This window comes from Dysidea avara, chromosome 3 (assembly GCF_963678975.1).
Source record: "Dysidea avara chromosome 3, odDysAvar1.4, whole genome shotgun sequence".
In the NCBI taxonomy this organism is placed as follows: Eukaryota; Metazoa; Porifera; class Demospongiae; order Dictyoceratida; family Dysideidae; genus Dysidea; species Dysidea avara.
The window spans coordinates 2,333,333-2,357,962 of record NC_089274.1 but is presented as its reverse complement, the minus strand read 5'-3'; the positions used below and the strand labels follow the sequence as shown (position 1 = coordinate 2,357,962).

Genomic DNA, 24,630 nt, shown 5'->3' with positions numbered 1-24,630 from the left:
GGCCAGACGTATTTATAACGCCCCATTGTGACTATTAACAGGACGCCAAGCAAGACGCCAAGCAAGACGCCAAGCAAGACGCCAAGCAAGACGCCAAGCAAGACGCCAAGCAAGACGCCAAGCAAGACGCCAAGCAAGACGCCAAGCAAGACGCCAAGCAAGACGCCAAGCAAGACGCCAAGCAAGACGCCAAGCAAGACGCCAAGCAAGACGCCAAGCAAGACGCCAAGCAAGACGCCAAGCAAGACGCCAAGTCATGGCAGAAGGCGACTCTTCTCAGCTAAGACCTCAGTTTGGGAATAGGCTACTCACTGATCCTGATAAAGTGTTTGAGCACAATGCATGGTGAGTATACCAATAGCACTGGTACAATAGATCTGTATATTTCCTTTCTGGCCACTTTCTGACCTGGAGGTCAAAATAGAACATAGAGCCAGCCACAAATGATTCTGAAAATTTTATTGAGGGTGACAGCATGACTTTTTTTTGTCGTAGATAACTAGATGCTTTTCCAGTCCACACGTTAATCTTCCTGAAAACTAATACGTTTACATTTGAAAAGCTTATGTATACACATTGTACACACACATGTTCACACACGTACACAGTGTGTGCTGTGCTGTGATGTGATGTGCTATAATGATATTATACAGGGATAGGGTAGAATGGGACGCTGATCAGGAGAAAGTAGCAGAACAAGCTGTTAAACACAACTCATCGGTTTTCTTACCATCTGACAAGAATGGTAAAACAGCCATACACTGATTTGTCACTGTTGTGACATTCTTGTAGTTGAGTATGAAGTAAACGCTGGTGACTATTGGGACAGTTTTTATATGCAACATCAAAACAGGTAATGTACATAATAGATAGTGCTTAGAGTAGGTGTGAAGGCTCAAAGAGGGTACAACACCTTTAGATACCTGACTTAAGGTGATGGTGGGTAACACAGGTCAATTTTCAAATTGGGTTGTAACTTATACTCTAATCAAACACACACACACGCCCAGCAATGGCAGGGCTCAATCCAGGATATTAAGCTGGGGGGATAAGCAATATGAACATCACTATAATTGTGCGAAGCATACTCTGAAATGAGAAGCATGAGGCTCTCATGGGGGCCTGGGGGCATGCCCCCCATGATAATGTTAAAAGTTTTGGTGAAATTTTACTATGATGACCATTGACCACTGAATAGACCATTTGATTATACAACTTAGTGAAAGATCATTAATTAAACCTTTGTTCTATACTGTAGGTGAAGCTAGCTGGCAAATTTTCATTGGCTGACACATGTGCACATGTGATTTATTTATCAAGGCTTTAGGTATAAATTGAGGGGGTAATAGCTAACCGGGGGGGGACAGTGACCCCCTCTCAGACCAACCCTGAATGGTAGACTGCATGTGAGCCATATTGTGGCATACTATTTATTTTATAGCTGCACTATTTAGTTAGTCTCATGCTCAGCCAGTCCTATGCTACCACTGTCTGGTGACAATTTGCTAGAGTTTGTTGGCCTTAGAGAAGCCAGCTAGAATATTGGCTGGCCATATTTGGATGATGATAATATTAACTGTCTAGTTGGAAAAATCATCAGATTGTTCACTAATAAGTGAAATACGTATCACGCCTGTCCTGAGGCTCAGCTGCATTACCTTGTTTAAAGCTTTGCTTTGGTCCTAAGTGGTAATCCAAGGACTTCACAATACAGTGTTTATGTTGTTAACACAGGCCCAGCTGGGCACAAGACTATGTTCTAGTGTTTATGTGTGGTACTTACTTCAGCACAGGTTCTTCAAGGACCGTCATTGGTTGTTTACTGAGTTTCCTGAACTGTTGGGAACTCAGGTTTCATGTGATCATCCATCAAGCCATACAAATGACACTGGTGACCATGGCAACTATGGTGGTCATGAAAACAAACATGCACAATGTGCAACATTTAGAATATTTGAGGTATGGTGAAGTGCATATAAAATTAATTTACAAATTAAAGTGTTTTTCATGCAGGTTGGATGTGGTGCAGGAAATTGTGTGTTCCCAATATTGCAGACTAGCAGGTGAGCCGCCACACCCACCAATATATTGCCACACGTACTCTCTTTGCATTTCTGTAGCTACAAAGAATTGTTCATTTATTGTTGTGATTTTGCTCCCTCTGCTGTGTCTATTGTTAAAGTAAGTGATCTTTTATCCTCACTCAAAAAAGAAATGTAGTGTTTATAGTCTTAATTACCTGAGGCACACGTACAAAAGGAATCATTGTATCTGATCATGAGTCAGCACAAAATATTTTAGTGATGTGCAATATATCGATAATATCGTGTATCGTGATAAATTTGTGTATCATGATTAAACATAGACTATTTTATAGGGCTGCACGATTCTAGTATCGGTATTGGTATTGGTATTATGCCGATACTGCTGTTTTCATGAAGTATCGGAATCGGCCATTGTATTGTTGCTGATACCGATTCTTATCACGTGCGAGAATAAAATAACATTCGTTTCACACACGTTTGTACTGGCTTATTTTACTAGCACAGTGGACGCCTAAAAGCATCAAGTGTAATACTATTAACTACCAGCAAAATTACTGATCTATGCTGAAACCTAAGAGTGAAAACGCTTTACTGAGAACAAGATCGATATACTCTAATAGAACAGTCAATAACTCTAATAGAGCAATCAGGTAGTTTCAGTATTAGTGTTTTTGTAAGCACCATTATGATATTATCTACACTTCTCCAGAAGAATACTGGAATATCAACTGGTTTGTATTTCAGTGACTTCCTTCTATATAAATCTTGATTGGCTACTTCATTATAAACATGAACCATACTGGAAATGTGTACAAGAATACCATGAAATGCACTATATAATAAATGTGTGCACTATGAAGTAGCTACTTTAAGGTACTTGGTATCGGTACTTGTACTTGCAGATACTTCCCAGCTGAGTACTTGGTATTTTAAGTATCGGTAAAAAGTGGAATCGGTGCAGCTCTACTATTTTATATTGTGATACTATCATGACACATATTGCTGTGGTACTTTTACACAAAATTTACTAGAAAATGATGTTTAAGACGGTATTATAAAACTTATTTTTTAATAGAGACTTCCAGTAGGTTAGGTGGTGCTATATTGATATTCGTATAAGTGTTACATTTGTAATTTGTTTCCATGACTTCATGGAGATTTATTTATCGTGATAATTTATAGTATCGTGATAAAAAATGTATGCAATAATCGTGACAGGTGATAAACAAATATTTTATATTGCACAACACTAAAGTATTTACTAGCCCTAGCTTGTTAAGGTCTCACTGTAATGTTAGTGACTTTAAAACATAACACACATCCTCATGACTGACAGTCTATGTGCATGTTTCTGATGAATAACTTTTACGATAAGGTGACTGTTCTATTAGAGCATTTGCTAACTGGTGAGCTTTTGGATTGCTGTTCTATTAGAGTAGTTGAGCATAGCCACATGTTAAGTGTGGATTTCATTTATCCAAACAGAGTGAACTAACATGTGTTTGACAATCTAATTGTACTATTAGAGAGGTCTAAGTTAAGGGCAGTGTTGTTGGTGTATTTTGTTGATTTTTTGCTATTAAATTTGTGTAGGATAATAAGATGTACGATCCATCAAAGTGCCACGTCTTCTTGTGTGATATCACAGACACACCCATGCCCCTCCCACCACCCAACAGTGTGGACATAGTGATATTAATATTTGTCTTGTCAGCAATTTCACCACACAAGTAAGTTATCTTGTTCATGCTCCTGTTTTCCCTGCTAGGATAAGATGTGTGCTGAAACAAGCTCTCACAGCAAAGGATAATAAAATCAGTGGTTTTAATGAATATGCACAGTCAGGGATGGTGGAATAGAGGCTGGCTGTGGTGTCATTACACACAAGCATGCATACATGGAAAGCCTTTGAGGGAAGCCAATAGAAATATTAAGAGAAGTTGTAAGATTATATTCACTGTGTTGTTCAAGCACAAAATGTGAATGTTCTATTAGAGTGGTTACCTTCTCTATGTCAATCCATTGCAGTGGGAGGTAAAAAGTAAAGTGTTTCTGAGAGTTTAGTGGCTATAGTGGACGTTAGTTAAATTCATTTGCATTCATGCTTGAATTAGGATATTTACCCATCAAAGCCTCTCCAAGTTTTAAAATGAGATATGACCAGAGTTCATAATATTAGAAGAGGGAGAGTATCAAACACTCAATATACCCTGTACTGCTACAAGTTCATCTTTTGATGAAATCAATGCCTCTCCTAGTATGGAAAGGCATTGATTGGTGCTTAATTCAACTCTACTGGTATGAGAGAACTGTTGATAGGTGATGAATATGGTGAAGCCTCTATTCTACATAATAGAGTGAGGTATTGTTACTGTACTACTAGCAGTGTGTTTGATAAATGTAACTCAGTTAGATACTCTCTCTTACTACTATTCATTATGAACTCTTGATATGACATACTTGAATTTGTGCCTTTATACTTAGCATGTCATTGTATAATATTCCTTTACTGTTGTAGGATGGTGTCTGCTGTTGCTAACTTGGTGGCAGCACTCAAGCCGGGAGGGTTGCTACTGTTCAGAGACTATGGCTGCTATGATATGGCACAGCTGAGATTCAAGCCAGGAAAATGTCTGGAGAAGAATTTTTATGTCCGAGGTGATGGTACCAGGGTGTACTTTTTCACTAAAGGTAGTGTTTGTTTGGCCATTAAGAAATTTAAAATCTTCTTATAGAGGAGGTATCAGAGCTGTTCCAGAAGGCAGGACTGAAAGAGGAACAACTTTTTGTTGATCGTCGGTTGCAGGTCAATCGTGGCAAGCAGCTCAAAATGTATCGAATATGGATACAAGCCAAATATAGGAAACCATTGTTACCTTCAACATCTTAGCAGTATTGTATACTACATTGTGTATATATTTTCAAATGTACAGTATGTACGACAGCTAATGTAACTATAGATAGGAAGTACTAATATGTAAAAGTTTCTTTAAAAACTTCTAGCTAAATTTATAGTTTCAATTACAGGACAATTTTCTTGCTATACATATAGTGAACTGGGAGGATAGTTTTAACCTGTTCTCCTTTAGGATTTGTCTTGCATGCATAACCAAAGTCTTAGCCTTTGGTGTTGCATCTTTCCCACATTGTAACATGTACAAGTTGTACTAGAAAGTTTTGGTATATGACTACCAGCATAGACCAAGTATATATGAATTATTAATATTTTTATACCACTCTATATTGTTAAATTGCTCTAAAGGAGGTCACCCAACACGCATCAATTTTTGCTTGACTCTTGATTGCTTCTTGAGAGCTCGTTTGTGTTCCTTCTCCTGCAACAACCACACTTGAAGTGGTCCTAGAGTGTATAAACTGTCAAACGTACCTCCCATTTGCGGGTTTTGTCAGGATCTGTTTCTTGTAGCAGCTTTTCCTTTTCTGCTTTTTTACGTTCCTCTTTCCTTACTTGTGCTGCCTATACATGTAATCATTAAATACTTCTTCACAGAAAATGTTGTAATATTATTACCTCTTGTCTCTGCTGGTGGCTCAGCTTTTGTACATTTTGTGCAACTCGTTGTCGATTCTTGGTGGCTTTGTCACGACCCTGATAATGTAGAACAGGGTAATGACAATATGTATGACTATAACAACAGTGTTTGCCTGTACTAGCAGGCAATACTACTACAGTAGTAACCTTGCTGTGGGGTAAGAGAAAACATAGATAGTCAAACACTTATTCCAGATGCAGGGAAGTAGAACAAAATTGCATGCACTTTGAAGCGTTAGCAAAAATAAAATTGAAATTATGCATCGAGCATTGTCAAGCCCATTCTACTTTTGGTAGAGACTTGCATGAAAAAAATTTTTTTTGCACAATATTTTTACATGTGCAGTTGGGCTTGTCCTCCCCCCCAAGGCTTGAAATTATCAAATTTCAAGAACTTTTTTGGCTCCTGTTTGCAAACAGGACCACAGACAAGTGTCCTGATTATCAACGTGTCCTTATTAGTGAGGTAGACCATGCATGAACAACTATCCTAATTATCAATGTACAGTATGCTATGGTCGGCCTTACACTCAATCTTAAGGAATACAGTAAGCCTGCTTAAAATTCTCAATGCATTAAGAGCAGCCAAAACATACTTCTTTGCTCAGCCTGTACTTGTTAATTCTATCAATCAACTGCAGCAAGAAGCGTAGCAACGGTTCTACACTCTTCATGTTCCCATGACGAGCTGCTCTGGGAGCTGCAGCAACAGAAAAGAGGCATGGCTGATAGCACAAAGTAGAAGTTATGCAGGGCTTACCAGTATAGGTGAAGATGATCTTCCTTTCAGGAATCTTCACCACAACCCCACCACTATCATCCTCAGCCATATCATCAACCACTCCGGTGTACTGGTCTGATATGTGAAGTGTTTCTATTAGTTCTTCATATCGCTGGAACACTGATGATATCTGTTGTAGTAGGAACATTACATCAGATATGGAGAATGTTGTGCAAAGGATGAATGGCAAAATTAATTAGCATAACTGGCGAAATCATATTGATAGGACCACCTATTGGACTTACTTGACATAGTCATTACAATAAAGTGGTCTTGTTATACATTAGGGACTGTGGCTACTGGCCACCATCTGAACAGTGCTACACACATCTTCCTTTCTGACGAGTTTGTAACCGCAATTATGTATGCACCTACATACTGTGTGTTCGGTGGGTAAAGATATGTGTATGAAGCATACGTAACTACTTGTCCAATTCTAGGTATCAAAAAACGTATTTGAAATTGCATATGTACAGGTATGTACTGAACAGGGAAATGAAAAATAGTAAAATTTTCAAACTAGAGTAGGGACAATGTTTGAAACAAGCTGGATCAGAGTAGCACTATAAAACAATAAGAAGTGAATACCGTAGAGTCTGGATGTTAAGCACACGTATATATTAAGCACATATTACCTGTTAAGCGCATACCCATTTCTTGTACTTAATCATAGTAGATAAGTGCATGTGGACAAACATGAAGCTCCAACAGGAGACGAAGCTATACAAGAGAAGAAATGCTAAAGTTTTGCTAATAGTATATAGCACGAAATTTCAAAAAGTAGTATAAAGCCAAAATACGTACCTGTACTATACTTACCAAGCGAAGCAGTCTTCTGTAATATGCTCCACACAAAGGATCCAGTGCACAAAAACTGGACTCAAAATATTGGTACGTGAAATGACAGCAATTCACACCACCCCAAGGGTGTGAATCCATAATAGTCACGACGAGGTTTATTTATTAGGCGCATGCGCTTAACAACTATGTTCTTTTTTTGCGAACTTTTATTAGGTGTATGCACCTAACAACCAGACTCTATGGTATCACAGTAGGGATATTCACTTCCTATTATTTTACAATTGGACATTACATACTCCGTGAAAGAAGTAGCCTAGGGTTGTAGCTGTAGTCAGTTTTCTACTATGCTTGACTGAACACATCAGTTAGGCAGGCAGGAAAATTCTGTGGCAACTTGACAGAAACTTTTCGGGTTGAACTGAAGGAACTTTTGGGCTTGATTTTACCCAACCAACACCGTCACATCATTGTGAGGATATATCAAGGCAGGTTTTTGGGCGATACTGTATTTTATTGTGGGCCACGACCAAACCTTGCTTGTCTCTACTATACAGTACTACTGTACTTTATGATAAGAGACCTCAACAAATACGTTGTTAGAATACAAACTTAGAGCTCATGACAGTTGAAAACAATATCAACTTACTGTATTGTGTGAAAGAATTGCCATTGCAGCCTCATGAATTTCAGGTAGAACAACAAAAGAACTTGGAAGATTGAACTTATCTGCTGACCGTCTCTCAGGGCAATAGTTTTGCTACAACACAAATAGGAAATGCAACTATCTACAATAGCCAGCACTCACAATATCTGATAACTCCTTCATCATTTTAACAGCACTTTTCTTCTTGGAAACAGCCAGTACGAAGTTGTCCATATCATGATCGGCCAATTGTACACTGACAACCTGTAAATAGAAAACCACAACCAAATTTTTTTGTACACTACTTGTGGTAAACAACTCACAAAAGTGTCTGGGTTTGGTCGGACTGCGTTCATAAGTAAGAACAAAAGATCGTGACGTTTTTGAAGCTGTAGGTATGAAAATATTTTAACAACACAATGCTTTTATTGTATAGCTAAAAATAGAGACAAAATTACAATTCATCAATTAATTGCTAATTTGCTATACACTCTGTGTATGGTACGTGAGAGACTTATTTTTCACAATAGTTTCCTTGATTGTTTAGTGTTCCAATGGAAATGCAATGGAGGACATGTTAATATATATCAAAGGTAGTTTTGCAAAATCACATTCTCAACCCATTGATAGCCAAATTCTGAGGCCCATTAACGAAATTGCTGACTCACAAATCACCAATACGCAGAACTCGCTATAATATAAGGAGTTGTTTTTGTTTACATAACAGTAACAACAACAAAGCTATCAAACAGCAAAGTCTAAACTCTTGTAAAAAACCAGCCTGAACAAACAACAAAATCCCAACTAACTTGTACAAAGATGTCTTATACTCCAAAGAACTATCCTATATGGTTTACATACAGTGCAATCCATTCCACAGCTGGTTTGTAATTTGTCTCATTTTTGCTGTTGCACATGTGTATATGTACTCATGTCCACTATGCCATGTCTGGGATAAAGCAACCAACTGTTGACTCTACATGCAGTCTCCATAACACTTTATCAAATAACATTTAAAGAACAATTTAATTATCCTTATGTATTACATAATAAACACGCACTAGTCTGGGAAAGATCCGGATATCCCCGAAACAGGACCTGACTACTTCACTACTAGCACATTTGTGACCAGCTGAGTAAAAACTGGCTGTTTTCGCAAATTATATTTTGCAACAAAAATGTATTGAAATAACTGGGTAAAAATACGCACGCTACATAAAAAAATTATGCACATTTTAATCACTTTGAAACAAAGCTCAAATCAATAAAACCTATGTATACACCATTGGATTCACCTTTTCGTTGGGAGTAAGAAAATCTTTGTTTCATGTTCATACAGTATAAGGCACGCGGGTTATGGGTGCTTATTTACTGTACGATGCAGTAGAAGCAAGGTTTACTGTCATCATTTCATTGTTGGAGTGGCCTTCTTCTTTGTGTGTATGGAGATGTATATAATCACCTTTGCCGGCTAGTTGCTGTACATATTGAACTTATGACTATTCCAATTGTCTAGCGCTATAACTCCAAGACTACTCATCACAAAAGACTGAAATTTTGGATGTCCGTTACTAAAGACAAGTACTCAAAAAATTTGGAATTTTAAACTAGAGTAGGGACCATAGCACATCGATAAAAAGTACTGAAACAAGCTGGATTAGTGCATGACATTACATTACCATAAAATAATAAGAAGTTTTATATTCCTACTGTGCTCAAGATACCATAACAGTATGGATATAACACTTTTTATTGCTTCACTGTGATTTAATATCACACACTACTTCAGTTAGTTTCAGTACTTTTATTGATGTGCTATGGTCTATACTCTAGTTGAAAATTCCATTTTTTTTGTGTACTTGTTTGTTAATTTTTTCGTAAATAATTATTATGAGTGGTTAACCCATACATACCGCATCAAAGAAAGGAATAGCGCCGTACGCCCCAGTTATATCAATTATCATCTGAAAAGTGAAATATCCATTACGTTTCATTGTCGGCTATGTTCAACTCTTTACACAGCAGTATGAATCAAGAACTGTACAAAAAGCACCTCTGCAATCAAAGTAGCCACTATAAAAAATACGGACGATTTGTTACGAAGGGAAGCCATCATGTGCTACAGCCAAATCAACACTTTTCACTGTCATCAAAGATGAATGGGACGCAAAGGAGGACACTGGTAAGTCCATGAAGAATGCATTGTACATACTGCAGTATGCCAAAAGGCACCTCTTAGGCTGAAGCGACATCAAACAGTAAAAAAAATCAAGCCTGTAGCCTTAGTCATTATCAAGTTATGCTTGCCTGAAGGCATCAGTCAGTCAGTCAGTCACCAGACAATTCCATTAAATAATTGTTTTATAAATTCCGTAGCAACTGGTTGAAAGCATTTTGGGTCGATCTGAAGGCTTGTTTGGGCTTAGTTTTACCTAACCAATACCACCTCATCGTCGTCTAGGAAAAGTGAGGTTGGTTTCTTGACGCCCACACATTTGTGGCCCCTACTATACAGTGCTATTGTACTGTATGATAACAGAGAAGCAATAAAATGGAATTCAAGGAATGTACAAAAACAGCTGGTTTTTTCTCAGCAGGTCACATTTTGCTATGAAATGTGTGATATATACTGGGTACAGCAAGACAAAATCATATTCTATGGGTGAGTTACAGTAGAGCGCACAAAAAACTTTGCAACATGTTCTAAAATTTTCAAGAACTTTCATGAAGGCTTACTCGTCATGAACAGCTGGTGAATTCATGAACTGCTCATGAACTTTACTAAATTGTCTAAGTTTATTGTGCATCCTACCATATGATCCTATACTGCCAATGACGGTAGTGGCCATTAAAGGGTTAAAATAGTGTATGGTAAATAGTTGCAACGAGTATATACCTTCATTTGTATTATCATGGAGTTACACCCTTGTCGCCCTGACGACCACAACACGTAGGAGTTATCACTCTGTTTGATCAGCTCCTCTTCAGTGGCAGAATCCCCTTCACCATTGTCACCAACAATAGTGAAGTTAGCCTTCAGTAGCTCCAGATGAGCTTCTAGCCTGTGGAATGAAGTAAAGACTTCCTGGAAACATGTACCACATACACTGTAACACTTTTCAACACACACACGCACACACACACAAAGCAAGGCATTCAGCTGCCGTGCTAGCACAGTCACGCCTACCCAGTGGGCCAGCACTGGGACACTGCACACAGGTGCTTGAGTCAGCACTCCTGGGGCAGAACTAGTAACCCACAGGAGGCTGTGCTATGTCTCACAGGTGAAAGTGTAGACACCCGAGGTCCCACCTGGACCCTCACCTACTATGTGAGACATGGACAGTTGGAATTTGCTTCCCCAGTTTAACCAGGTACTAGGGTTAAGACAAATAGTTTGAAGCTTCATTTGGTTTCATAACATTCGGATGCTGCTTTACCCCACCAAAGTTTCGTTACCATGGTTACTAACAAGTTAAACCAGTTGCACAAGTATTGTCACTCCTTGTGGAAGCTGCCATTTACATACATTCTAGTGTAGTTACTGGAGCTATAACTAAGATTAGGAGTTTGCACGACAGTGCACCATCAATTGTGTTCATTAATTGTTGACATGACATTTGTAAAAAAGCTTCGAAGCTTCGGTAACATTTTCAAAAGAAGCTTCGGAGGATGTATTTGTATTCTTTCAACCCTACCAGGTACCCATCGATGTTACAGCTGGGTGGGCTGCAGTTGACTAGAGCAATGTGAGTAAAATTTCTTGTTCAAGGAAACAACAACACAAAGTTGTTATAACTGGGCATCGAACCTGGAACCTTTTGATTACCAGGCTAATGCTCTAGCCACTTGGCTATGCTGCCTCACACACACACACACACACACACACACACACACACACACACACACACACACACACACACACACACACACACACACACACACACAGACTTCACTCACCAAGCCACAGCTAGCGACTGGTTACGGGTACGACCCATAATGTAGTTGAGTAGGTAACACACTAATCCTAACAACATCAATATCTCAGCATAATACCAGTGCCATGTGGAGTACTGTGCCACTGCAGACTGGAAACACACAAAACAAGGGAATAACAGACACACTACTGTAGAACGGGAAATTTCGAAAGGTTAAATAACAATTGCATTTTTGATGTTTTTATGAATACAAGGACCAACATTACACCTTAAAAGTAGTAATCAATGTGGAACGAAGTTCAGGTGTTTGTTTTCTACTTAATCAGTTAGCTATATTGATAGCTGTAGACACTGGGCCACTGGAAAGCCTGGAAAGCAAATTCAATACGTAGCTAGCATGAACGACATTGTGAGTCTTGAAAGTGAATATCAGTGCTTGAAGCCCACCGCAAGTTGCATAGCTGGAATCTGAATGGCCTGCAGATTGAGCCACAACTAGTGGACTCTTTTCCAGGCCTTCTACAGGTAGTCTAGCTATATGCTATCATACTTTTCACTCAGGCTACTAAATGATTTTCTCTCAAGTTTTAGACCATAATTACAACTCACAGTGGTTGGTTCAAGTATAGATATTCAAGCCACAAGGGAGGAAGGGATGGATGTGATTCTACCAAAGCCAGATGGGACTAATCAATATCTACCAGTATATAGCTAGCTTAATTAACGACCAAAGCAGCAAATTTTATTGTATGAGATCAATGTAACCACTGTTAGCTACTAGCACACAGAATTTGCAAATTATTATCTAAAGGGCAGTGTGGTAAAGATCTGTTTTAAAAAAAAAATTTTCCAACTTCTAATCAAGCACTGCTTTTAAAAATTTAACCTTTTGAAATTTTTTCCCTTATATGGTTATATTACATGTCTACAATATTCTCCTTCTAGTGGATACCCATACCATGCATCAGCAATAATAATAATAATAATAATAATGAGTTACTTGTGGTTAATGCATGGCAAAAAATATATATTGAGGGACCGAAGTTTTGAAGCTTGGATACAAATACTGGTTGAGTAAATTGAGAATGGACCAATGACTCTGCATATGGTTTTTCGAGTGTGAAAAATCAGTTCATTACGATCTCAAAAAGTACGCAACGAAACTTTGGAAGTGTTCCAAAGTGCACATAATAGAGGGGCATACAATTTAATGTGTGGCAACCTTCAACTCACCTCAGAGATTTTAATATCTGATTTTCTGTCGTCTGATGAGCCACTAGTGTAGTCCTACACAAACATCATGGTATCCATGGTAACAACACTAGTACACGTTCTTATGGTTACCTCAAACTCTTCAGTGTCGATAGTCTCCACCTCCACATCATCATCTTCCTCAATGACGCCACTGTCATCTAGGTCCTCGTCTGTTTCAAAGTCATCTTCTTCCACTTCTTCGTCGAACTCTCCTTCTACTGATACATCATCTACAAGTGTGTATCAAACTGGCAAACTTCACTAGGTAACTACACAACAATGGTGAATAAATATTCAAGCCTTCAGGACCAAGAGAAATATTTGTGCCACTATACAATAGTCACCTTCTTAACCCAGCCACTGTCTCAATTATATCATTTGTGTACAACTCATGTAAAGAATTTCGTACATACAAATCATTAGTCATAAGAAATACAACTGCACCTCAGACATGACTAGACAGGTGTGCTGTAGACATGCAGCCATATAACTGTATCACAAGCATGGGGGGCTGAATATCTCTCAAAAGAGGTTTTCTTTAAAAGTTTCAGGGTTACCCTTACTACCCCTCCAGCAAGTGATGGACAATCGACAAATGAAAATAGCAAATGGTCCTTGTGGCCATGAACATGGCCCACCTAAGACTAATTGATGCAAGCTAATACAAATCCTGGAAGCAATATCACTACACAGTAATTAGATGTCAAAGGGACACATTGAAGTGTCATGACTTTAAGAGTTATCATGTGTGCTATCAATACTTGTTGTTGGTCCTGACCATACAAAGTTGCACATAAGATGAGGTAGGCATGGGATGCTTATGTCCACCTATTCACCACATTTTGAACAATATTCTTCAGCTATTAAAGTACAATGCCTTCTAGGGACAACTTCAGATGACAAATCCTTACTATCTGGGGTAGGCAAGGTGCAACATTAATGGGTACATTATTTGGGGTATATTTAGTAACTATCTCTCCAGGAACCTGAAGGAGGCTACATATGATTTGCAGCTAAAGTTTGTGTGCAGGAGTACATTTGCTTGGAGTGTATTATAATTTTCCTGTAGTGTTTTATAACAAGTGCTGAGTATCCCGCCACAACAACAGTTAGCATGTTATTTGTCTACCGTCTTCGCTGTCTCCGTCTTCAAACACGTCCGTTTCAAATTCTTCGTCGTCTTCAAACTCAGCGAAGTCATCATCCTTAGGATGTGAGTACACGAACACACCACACCAAACCACCAACACGGAGAACAGCAACAAGTGCCTCATTTTTAAAACCTATTTCTTAATAGTGCGCACCTCGCACAACGTGGTGTTGGTTCTAAATGTTTGGTGCATTGTTGGATGTCTTTTGTAATCCTTCGCTGCCTTAGAGAAAACTGTAGAGCGTTGTTTTGTAGTAAATCACCACGCCGACCGATTCTTTTTAGTCATTTGAGATTATTCAGTTCTATGGCCACAAACGAAAATCCACTCGCTCCGTTACGAGCTGCCGTCAAGGAGCAGGTAAATGTCTGATTATACTTTATAAAAAGTGATGTCCAATTGTCTAGGGAGATGTTGTGAGGCGCTTAAAAGAAGAGGGGAAACCGAAAGGCGAGATAACCGAGGCAGTAGCAAAACTGAAAGAATATAAGAAGAAGCTGGAAGATGGGGTATTTTTCAAAATATTGTATGCAGCTATAATTATAAAGCTTCACATACAGCTTGTTGTATTGCATTACTATTCGGCGAGATAATATGGCACAGCCATAGTAATTGGCTGTAACTTGAGAACCTAAATTTTTACTGTAGTAAAATAGCTAAGTCAAACCATGTTTACCCATTGTAGTACTGTTATGATCACTGCACTTGGTAAATTTTTTGAATCTCTAGTTAGGCACCCATATAAAGCATACCGAATGCCTTTCCCATTGCTTTGAAATCAACTAATGTTATTGTTTACTAGCTATTTTTAAAAAATTGAAAATTTCAAAATGGAAGTAGGGGTGGATAATAATCATAGATTATCTATGATATAATATACACGCTACAAAAAGTAAGGAAACAAGCTCAAAGATGTTACAGTTGAAATGAGAAATGATCCAGCGATAAAAAGTAAGGAAACAAGATTAGACAACTACTTGCTAAAATGAGACACACTTTAATGCCTACTTTTGGGTAGCATCTTGAAATGAGACCATCAAATTAGCTAAAAGTAGGGATTAAAATTGATCTTTATAATCTTTGTCTTAAGGGTAATATATAAGTAAGTAAATATGACTTGAATGTCTTTAAGTCGATCTCATGTAAAGTTTTCTATTTGGAATTTAAATATCTATAAAAAATAGAACACTTGCAGATGACTAGTATTTTTAAAAAATGTTAATTTAAACATGAAGTAGGGATCTATGCTATAAACAGTAGTGAAACATATGCATGATGGTATTACAGCATAGCTCGATGGGAAAGTCCCTACTTTGGCACGTTAGCTATAATTTTGCTCAATTCCAAAGTAGGGACTTTCCCATTGAGCTATGCTGTAATACCATCATTCATCTCTTGTTTCACTACTTTTTATTGCATAGATCCCTACTTCATTTTTAAATTAACAATTTTTTAAAAATACTAGTTTGTTTAGTTTTTTGTTGTAGCACAGCTAGTTACAGTGTAACTTGTGAACTAGCTATTAAGTTCCTGTACAGCTTATTAAAGTATGTACTGTGCCAAAATTGGAAGCACATAGGCCCGTAGTAGAGTGCATAGCTTATCTTTGATCGTAGTAGCAGTGGCGCTGAGATCTATGACCTGTCTCAGTGATGATGGTCCGCTTTCTATTCACCCGGGCCGGAAGTTGTTTGAACGAACAGGCCCTTTCAGTTGTCTAGAGCTTAGTCTCGACTAACAGGATGAAGTAATGACAATTTTCACTCGGGTACTATCCAGTCACTCACTGATCTCGCCGTCTGGCTGAGTCAGTGTGTTCAGAGGAACGAGCTGTCAAGTATCAGTCCATCTATTAAGTAACGAATCTCTTCGTCGATTGCAGTCCAGGCATTGGCAAAAGTCGAAGTGACAACTCAGCAGCCTTAATAGATTTCACATGCAGCACTTGAAATTATAAGTGCCTGCTCTTTCAGCAGCATAAGCACTTTCTGAAATAATTTTGTGGTGTCTACAAAAAAAGTGTTGATGTGGAAAATTAATGCCTCAGTATGGTTTCAATGCTTGGAGAAGAAGACAACCAACCTGATTGAAGATAAAAGGAAGGACAAGGCGCACAGGGCATATACTTGTTGGAACCCTGAAAGGCACATCCCACCAGTGAGTTTGTTGTTGTGGCTTAAAATGGTGACCGTGTACTGCTTTGTTTGGGCTCTAGGCTTGCGACTGTGGTCAGTGAGCGAGTGAGACAAAATTTCAAGTTTTGGAGGTTTTTTAAAGATTCTATATCTGGTCACCGGTAAGTGTTTTCTTGTTTGTAATGCTGTATTTCATGTTAGATGGACTAATATTATTCCGTAAAGGTGATTTTCGTGGCATAAGATGTCTCTAGGATGATTTTTTAAGGCGGCTCACGTCATTTTCAAGGGGATCCCTACTTAAACAGTACTGCCGTACTGCTTGATATATGTAGTACGCTAGTCACTATTTATTTTGTTGTCATAATTTTCTGTTCATTACAGGAGAAGAAGCTACTGCCTAAAGAGATTAAGTTTGATCGTGAAGGACTTGAAAGCCTCCTCAAAAGAAGATTTTTCTTTGCCCCATCATTTTCCATATACGGAGGTGCATATAATAACCTGTATAACCAATTATCATATTACATCACCAACAGGTGTAGCTGGTTTGTACGACTATGGTCCCATGGGCTGTGCGATGATTGGTAACATAATGTCATTATGGCGGTCACACTTTGTGTTGGAGGACCAGCTATTAGAGGTTGCTTGTAGTATGTTGACACCTTATCCCGTACTAAAGTGAGTAGAGATCTTGTAAATAGTGATGCACGATACCACTTTTTCAGTACCAATTCAATACCAAATATACAGTAATTATACAAAACTTATAACGTACAGTTTACTGGTTTCGTGCCATCTCTTCACAATGAATCTTATTTTGTGGCTTACAGCTGTACTACTGTTTTTACTAGTGGTGTGTGATATCGGGATTTTCATTTCGATACGATATCGATATGATAATAGGGCAAATATCGAAATTTCAATTCGATTTTTGATAATTTTTAATTGTGTAGGTGGAGTAATTGCATGGGTGGCCGATATTTATAAATATGCTTCAAATACAATTTACACTGCAAAACTATTGCATAGAACTAATAGAAAAACTGGTAGACAAGCTTTTAAAGTGGCTAGATTGTACAGAACCAACCTTCATTTCTAGCATGATTGCACAATCACACACTAAATGCTGATGATTTATTGAAACATTCTTCGATATTTCGATAATTATCGATACTTTTCGATAATATCGAAATCTACTAGTGGTATAGAAATCAATACGATAACAATATTGACAAATTATCGCGATATCGATATTTTTCGATATATTGCACACCACTAGTTTTTACCATACTAACAAATGCTAGTGGCTGGCTTCTTTCAAAGAATTCATGACTTACATCAGTTCTTGCTCAACTCTGTTTGACATGCTACATATGCCGCCATCTTGAAAAGCAACACATCATACAAAGATAAGTTGGTATTGGACATTTACAGTATAGCTTTACTGTTACAAGTCTGATACTGCCAATACCATTACTAGTATTGGTATTGGTACAATACTTTTAAACTGTTTGATGTTTTGTTGTGTTTTCTTATTTGGGTTCTCCTAAATATGTACAGATATGTAGGGTGGTTGGTATTGTCCTCTTGTCTATAATATTTGTTGAATTGTGTTGTTGAATGTGGATGCTTGGACATTGAGAGGATGTATATATGTAAGTAGCCCATTTGTGGCTTCCGATTGGTCGAAAATAGGGGCTGGGAGGTAAATCTCAACAACTATGTTAGTCATAATTATGATGTCCCATCATTATCTTGATAATAGACATAGCAGTAAAGCTAGTGACATTGTATTAATTTGAGACAATTTCAAATGGTTGTTACCACACATTGGTACAGTTCAACATCTTCTCCAGCGCTATTCCAGTGATTACCAAGTGTGTAGTCACTTAATTTATGTATCCAGTTTGGGTATTTCTAAGCACCCTCCTGACATTTGTTGTAATCATGTTGAAACCAAGTGATTTTAGAGTGGCTCAGTGTAGCAATTACATATTTTGGTGCCATGTGGACGAACTTACAGCTCCTGGAATATGCGCCAATGACCTTCTTGTGATTGTGATAACAATGCATAGCAACCAAGGTAGCAATGCAACTAATGTGTTTGATGCAACAGCCAAATTAACTACTTCCGGAATGTCAGTGCATGAAACGGAGCTTCCAATCCTGTGTTATTAGTTTAGTATCTATGGTAACATGCAGTTTAGACACTACAGGTTGATCTCCTGTGTAGGGCATCAGGTCATGTTGATCGGTTTGCTGACTACATGGTGAAGGATGTCAAGACTGGGGAATGTTTCCGTGCCGACAAACTCCTTGTCGAGCACATTGAGCAGTTGTTGGCAGACCCAAAGTGTCCAAGTGAAAAGAAAGAAGAGTATAACACAGTACTGAGAAAAGTATGGAAATAATAGACCATTGGTCACATACACATATGCATATCAATCTATGTTGTTTATTATCCTACCCAAGTTACAGTCTGTACATAATTCATTCTACATATGCAAGGACACCCGAAGTGTTATCATGAAGGAACCTAGTGGAATATTAAATATTAAAGTGAAAACTTCCTTCAAAGGATTTTATAATGAGCTGTTATGCACTCCTTGCCATTGTGCTGCTGGAAATGTGTTAGAGATGGTAAATGATTATTAACTTGTCAATGAGTGTACATGCTCACCACTTTATCCACAACCCTCTTGTTGGGCATCGCTATCATGTTACCAGCAGCACAGCGGTAAGGAGAGTAGTACTACATATATAGCATAATGCATAAATAATAATGAAATCCTTAGAAGAGAGTATTCTCTTATTCCACTACTCATATTCATCATTCAGTAGCATACTGCAGGTTCCCTAAAGGCACTAAGTGAATCCAACCATAGCATGCATACAATTCAAAATAGTCAATCCAGTATATTGAATTGAATACGTAGTAACAACTCTTGTGTGGTTGTATTATTTTTCAGGTAGCCAACACTGTCCATATACAAGATCAGTAAATTATGGTGCATTGGTTGTGACACTTTGTTCCAACTTTTGACCTGATGGTTTGCACTTGGACATGGACCAAATTTGAACTCCCTATACTTAGTGCATTAAAAACAGTCACTTTTACCAATTACCCAAAATACTGCAAGATGTATTACTCACATTCATCATTTTAGGAGCAGGCTGCAAGCTCCCTGAAGGTCGTCAACTAGTGAGACTCAATATATCCAATCACAGCATGTGTAAAATCTCAAATGTCAGTACAGTAGTCCTATCCACTGAATAGTGGTGTACATATCTTAACTAAAGAATGCCATACTAGATGTGTAATAAATGCAGTGTGTGTGTGTGTGTGGTCTATAGGTTGAATCATACTCTGTAGAAGAGCTGGGTGAAGTGATTGCTAAATACAAGGTGGTGTCACCAATCAATAAGAACGAGGTGTCTCCTCCTCAGCCATTTAATCTGATGTTTGGTACTGATATTGGCCCTGATCATGGTATACCAGCGTGAGTTGCTTGTGTTTGTTGTGATAGCATAGAAACTGTCATCACAGTATGTATTGTGTGTACATGCATGCATGGGTGTGCAATGTGTAGTCTAGTGTGCATTACAATACACAAAAGTTACGTTCTCGATTTATTGTTTGTTGGACAGATTTCTTCGCCCTGAGACATCACAGGGTATCTTTGTCAACTTCAAACGGCTACTAGAATTCAACAATGGTCGTCTTCCATTTGGTGCAGCTCAGATAGGACATGCATTTCGTAATGAAGTCTCTCCGAGAGCAGGGCTCCTCAGAGTTAGGTGGGTGGGGCTGTATATCTCCTGACGTCATGTCAACTTTCACTGTAGGGAATTCATGATGGCAGAAATTGAATATTTTGTACATCCCAACAAGAAACAAAATCACAACAAATTTTCATCAGTATCTCAGCTAGTTGTAACATTGTTCTCATCTGGAAATCAAATGTCAGGAGAACCAGCAGCACCATTGAGCCTAGGAGATGCTGTTAAGCAGGTTAGTTGGTCATTTACTGTAGCTTTTGTTACAGTTGTTCTTTCAGGGATTAATAGCTAATGAGACAGTGGGCTATTATTTAGGAAGGATTTTTCTGTTCTTAAAGAAGATTGGTGTAGATGAAAAGAAGCTTCGGTTTAGACAACATCTTGATACTGAGATGGCTCACTACGCTTGTGACTGTTGGGATGCAGAGTGCCACACCTCTTATGTACGTGCTGTAGTGTAGCCCTGTAAGTTATGTACTGTAGCTCCACCCCTTTTGCAGGGTTGGGTTGAATGTGTGGGATGTGCTGATCGCTCATGCTATGATCTAAATTGCCACATGAAACACAGTGGAGCTAACCTGTATGCTCAGGAGACCCTTACAGAGCCTGTATCCTTATTATTTCATTTACACATGCATTATTATTGACAGAATCAGGAGCTATATACTGGCCATCCCTGCCTGCAGTTTAATGTTATCCCTAAGATGTCACTATTAGATGGGTATTCAATTATGTTTAAGACAAACAACTGTTTAACTATACAGGGTATTATAAACTGTATGTGTGTTTGTGCATGCACGTTATTTATGCGTATCGCTTAGTGAGTGCTTATAAGTTGGTATGTTTTCTCAGGCAGGGAAGAGTGATTTCCAAAACTAGATAATAATAATATAGCACACAGTAAGTGCACCACTGGATTATAGTTGGTAATCTTTAGGGAGTACTACTATCCATACCAGGTGGTTGTTTCTTAACTGGTGGGTGTAGCGTACAGTACAGAGGGTACAAGCTGTTTCTGACAAGAGTGTGATTGGGAAGGCATTTCGAGCAAAGAGCAAAATTGTGATGCAGAAACTGAGTGAGATGAGCAATGATGAAGTTGAGGAATTAGATGCTGCTTTAAAGAAGGATGGGTATGTGGTTGCAGTGTGCTGATTGATGTATACAGTTCTACTACTCCCTAACTACATTATTTTCTATCTCTAGGACTTTCGAGGTACAGGTGTCACCTGATGAATCAGTCACTATCTTACCAAATATGGTTAACATAAAACGTTTTGAAGAAAAGATACACGGTAATAAGTGTGTTGAAAATATATGACCGGGCCAATGAAAACAGCTTGTGGGCACAAACTACATATCACACAACAGGCCATAACTTAGTACTAGAAGAGAATATTTCCATTCTTTAACTTGACAATTAAATGTTTAATATGTGCTGAAAATTGTGTAGCCATAGCATATAAAGGCATACTAAGTAATGATTCATGGTAGTTTGCAAAAAGTAGGCAAATTTTATGTGCTGACGTGCCTTATTTTGCTGACCTGATCATGTATGTCATTATTATAACAAGGAATTATAGCAGCTAGTTAACTAAGAAATTTATTCTCTTCTGTGGCACCTCTAGTGAAAGACACTCCAATAATAGAATTTTAGCTTAGGCTGATACAATCAGACTACCATAACTTTTATTTTAGAAAATATTGTTTGCTAAACAGATGTTTGGAAGATGTTCCACTACAATTTAGTTGATAACTCACTCACTGATGCATATATTCCATAGTTGAGGATGTGTTGCCATCAGTGATTGAACCAAGTTTTGGTATTGGTCGTATCATGTACAGTGTACTGGAACACAACTATCATGTCCGAGAGGGTGATGAGAATCGTGGGGTAAAGTGTGATTTTGTCATGTTGTCTTGTTCACATGATCACTATTAGTGGTTGTCACTACCGGCAATTGTGGCTCCCACAGGCTGCTCTGTGCTCCCTTTGAGTAGCAACGAGAAGTTTGATCCATTTGTGAAAACAATCTGTAAGTAGTACCTTGTATAGTAGCATAATGTTTGTAAAGGAATTTTTGCGGCTGTATTGCTTTGTAGTGCATGCAGAGTGGCCATCATCAAGTTGTAATACCATTGCATATGCTAGGAAGAGAAGGATTTTTCAGTTATATACGATTTATCTGTACCTTAAAGAGCTGATACTGGTTATACCTATCTGGTAGCTTTATACCATAAAGAGTACATTATATAGCTATACAACGGGCACGAGTGCTCTGCCTGATATAAACGCAGGAGCCTGAGGACCGTTAGGCCCAAAGGAGAGTGTGTTTATACAGGCAGAGCACAAGTGCATGTTGTATAACTGTTATGTACCACTCACCTAATAGGTGGAAAGATCCTACACTGCAGCTACATTTCTTTTATACGGTAGAATGCCAATATGTGGCACTCTAAAACTAACGACATTATTACGTATCAAGCATGGCCTTGACCATACAATCACATGGCAACGCCACAATCGATTGTTATGCCGAGTATTAATTAGGATAATATTATTTAAAAAAGTGATTTGTTAAGGTGGTAGCTTTGATCAAACTAGTGAGGTATGTAACTACGTTTATATATATGTAAATAGAGTTTTACCTACCGTGTTTGCCTCTGTGATCGCCATTGGCTGCTTTTAGATCACATGTATAATGTAGTAGTGACGTTCCCGTATGGCCCCACAATCGAATTTCGCATGTTAGGCTATATAAGAATTCGAGTAAACTGTGTAGCGTCTTGCCACCTATTGGTGAGGTGTTGTAGCAGCTGTACTTGTGCAATGTAGCACAAAACCCCAGCCAGTGCAATATAAAATATATTGCACTGCGGTCAGTGCATTATAAGTTATAATGCACTCGCTGCGGTTAGTGCAGCAGTGCTATATACAAATTATAGCACTCGCGGCACCCACGCAGAGTGGTACACGAGTGTACTGGCCTCTTTTACACACCCAGACAACCACAAACATTTTAATGCATGCTCAAATTATTCTGCATTGTGATGATAAATTATTGAGATGACAAGTCTTATTTTATCCAGTGGTGCTGTTTATATCCCCTAACCCATCATTAAACTGATCTGATGAAGATGCAATTTATACTTGCCATGCAAACCATTGGTAGCAATTTTGGTTCTTGGTATGATTGTGCTAATTATTGATTTGGTAGACATTGCCATATCAGTAATCAATCCAATCATTCATCTTACTATTGGTATACTTATCTTTGTTACATACGTGTTGTTTTGAATTGTGGGTTGTTTTTTGTGTGTTAATATGTGAAGTTTGTATGTGTGTGTATATTTCTAATGGTTTACACAGCTGCAAAGCTAACACAAAATGGTGTCATACACAAGGTGGATGACAGCAGTGGTTCAATTGGTCGTCGTTATGCTAGAACAGATGAGATAGCCATCCCGTTTGGTATCACTATAGACTTTGATACTGTCACTTCTAACAGTGTCACTTTACGTGAAAGGGACACAACCCGTCAAGTCAGAGTGAAAGTAAGAACTACACTTTTCACAAAAATAAATATATATATATATTTTTTCTATAATAGATTGAAGAAGTTCCTCCATTGGTTGCAGACTTGTTGAATGGTCGGACCACATGGACTGAGGTGGAACAAATATATCCCATATTTGTAGCACAAGAAACTTCTCCACAATGATAAATGTAATTCTTTAGTCATAGCATTATTTGTATGTAACAGAAAATATTGTGAAAATGTTTGATCCACGTGGCTGTCTGGAAAGTTAGTCATTATTGCTTATTAAAATCAATTGCATTGGATGAAACTATGCATACAGTGGAACCTCTCTTAACAAACTCCCCGAATTAGGGATATAATAGAAAAAACCTCCATAATAAGGACAAACATTTTGGTCCCAACAGGTCTGGTTAATACATTTTTTACCTCTGAAACAAGAAAACCTCTGATGTATCACAACAAAAAGTGGCCAACAATTCTGGATGTCTGTAGTAGAGAGGTTCCACTGTAGTATACAGAGTATTATGTATATGTGTAATGTTTGATTACTTTCTATTGCTGTTGTACAATAAAACATGGAGTCTCAAAAAGAATTACAGTAACTACCAGTGCTGGTACAACGAAGATTAAAGGGAATATGATTCCAGTAATACTTAATTTCTTTGCTAATACAGATGCCAAGGATGAAGCTGGCAAGTCGTTGCTTACTTGTTCCACATCAACCTATATTGGAATATACCATGAGCAACAAACACTTAAAGTAATTAACACTGCACTACATTATCTCAGATAATTATTAATTCAGGGGTGAGCACAGCATTGTTAAAGGAGAGCTCCTGTATGTCCTTTCAAGTGACCCTTGATATTCTCAATATACAGTGGGTTCATTGGATAGTTCTTCATGTATGCCTCAAAGCAATATATGTGCTTTCTTTTTAAGCCACTAATAAATCAATTTGGTCATGTGCATACAAATTATCATACAATACAATAGTACTGTATATTAG

General features: G+C 38.1%; 3 protein-coding genes across 11 annotated transcripts; 2 read left to right on the top strand and 1 right to left on the bottom strand.

Moving 5' to 3' along the window:
• The first annotated feature begins 21 nt into the window (after positions 1 to 21).
• LOC136248850 (tRNA N(3)-methylcytidine methyltransferase METTL2-like) lies at positions 22 to 5,057 on the top strand. Of its 6 annotated transcripts, none has more exons than XM_066040669.1 (10): positions 22 to 86; positions 255 to 345; positions 654 to 745; positions 793 to 853; positions 1,794 to 1,959; positions 2,014 to 2,063; positions 2,121 to 2,181; positions 3,639 to 3,775; positions 4,564 to 4,736; positions 4,781 to 5,057. In XM_066040669.1, exons 2-10 carry the CDS (start codon positions 257 to 259, stop codon positions 4,933 to 4,935), a joined length of 984 nt encoding a protein of 327 aa, XP_065896741.1. In that variant the 5' UTR covers positions 22 to 86; positions 255 to 256; the 3' UTR covers positions 4,936 to 5,057. The 6 variants fall into 6 exon arrangements, with proteins under 6 accessions (XP_065896741.1, XP_065896742.1, XP_065896740.1 ...); XM_066040670.1 differs by having other exon boundaries at positions 81 to 98; XM_066040668.1 differs by lacking the exon at positions 22 to 86 and having other exon boundaries at positions 105 to 345.
• Positions 5,058 to 5,203: 146 nt separating this feature from the next.
• Positions 5,204 to 14,345, bottom strand: LOC136248849 (PAT complex subunit CCDC47-like). Its single transcript, XM_066040667.1, has 13 exons — positions 14,145 to 14,345; positions 13,106 to 13,245; positions 12,995 to 13,048; positions 11,784 to 11,911; positions 10,720 to 10,885; positions 8,147 to 8,212; positions 7,986 to 8,087; positions 7,827 to 7,937; positions 6,359 to 6,509; positions 6,195 to 6,298; positions 5,578 to 5,655; positions 5,434 to 5,523; positions 5,204 to 5,380 (listed from the first exon to the last, which is right to left on the bottom strand). The coding sequence occupies exons 1-13, from the start codon at positions 14,287 to 14,289 to the stop codon at positions 5,312 to 5,314; spliced, it is 1,404 nt and encodes a 467-aa protein (XP_065896739.1). The 5' UTR covers positions 14,290 to 14,345; the 3' UTR covers positions 5,204 to 5,311.
• LOC136248847 (glycine--tRNA ligase-like) lies at positions 14,311 to 23,915 on the top strand. 4 transcript variants are annotated; one of them, XM_066040666.1, is made up of 17 exons: positions 15,587 to 16,323; positions 16,382 to 16,462; positions 16,527 to 16,635; positions 16,686 to 16,788; positions 16,838 to 16,979; positions 18,535 to 18,700; positions 19,656 to 19,801; positions 19,950 to 20,099; positions 20,148 to 20,313; positions 20,360 to 20,524; positions 20,582 to 20,689; positions 21,069 to 21,214; positions 21,288 to 21,376; positions 21,866 to 21,975; positions 22,024 to 22,117; positions 23,452 to 23,636; positions 23,693 to 23,915. In XM_066040666.1, the coding sequence occupies exons 5-17, from the start codon at positions 16,867 to 16,869 to the stop codon at positions 23,801 to 23,803; spliced, it is 1,749 nt and encodes a 582-aa protein (XP_065896738.1). In that variant the 5' UTR covers positions 15,587 to 16,323; positions 16,382 to 16,462; positions 16,527 to 16,635; positions 16,686 to 16,788; positions 16,838 to 16,866; the 3' UTR covers positions 23,804 to 23,915. The 4 variants fall into 4 exon arrangements, with proteins under 4 accessions (XP_065896735.1, XP_065896736.1, XP_065896738.1 ...); XM_066040663.1 differs by lacking the exons at positions 15,587 to 16,323; positions 16,382 to 16,462; positions 16,527 to 16,635 and adding exons at positions 14,311 to 14,526; positions 14,574 to 14,675; XM_066040665.1 differs by having other exon boundaries at positions 15,587 to 16,462.
• The last annotated feature ends 715 nt before the right edge of the window (positions 23,916 to 24,630 follow it).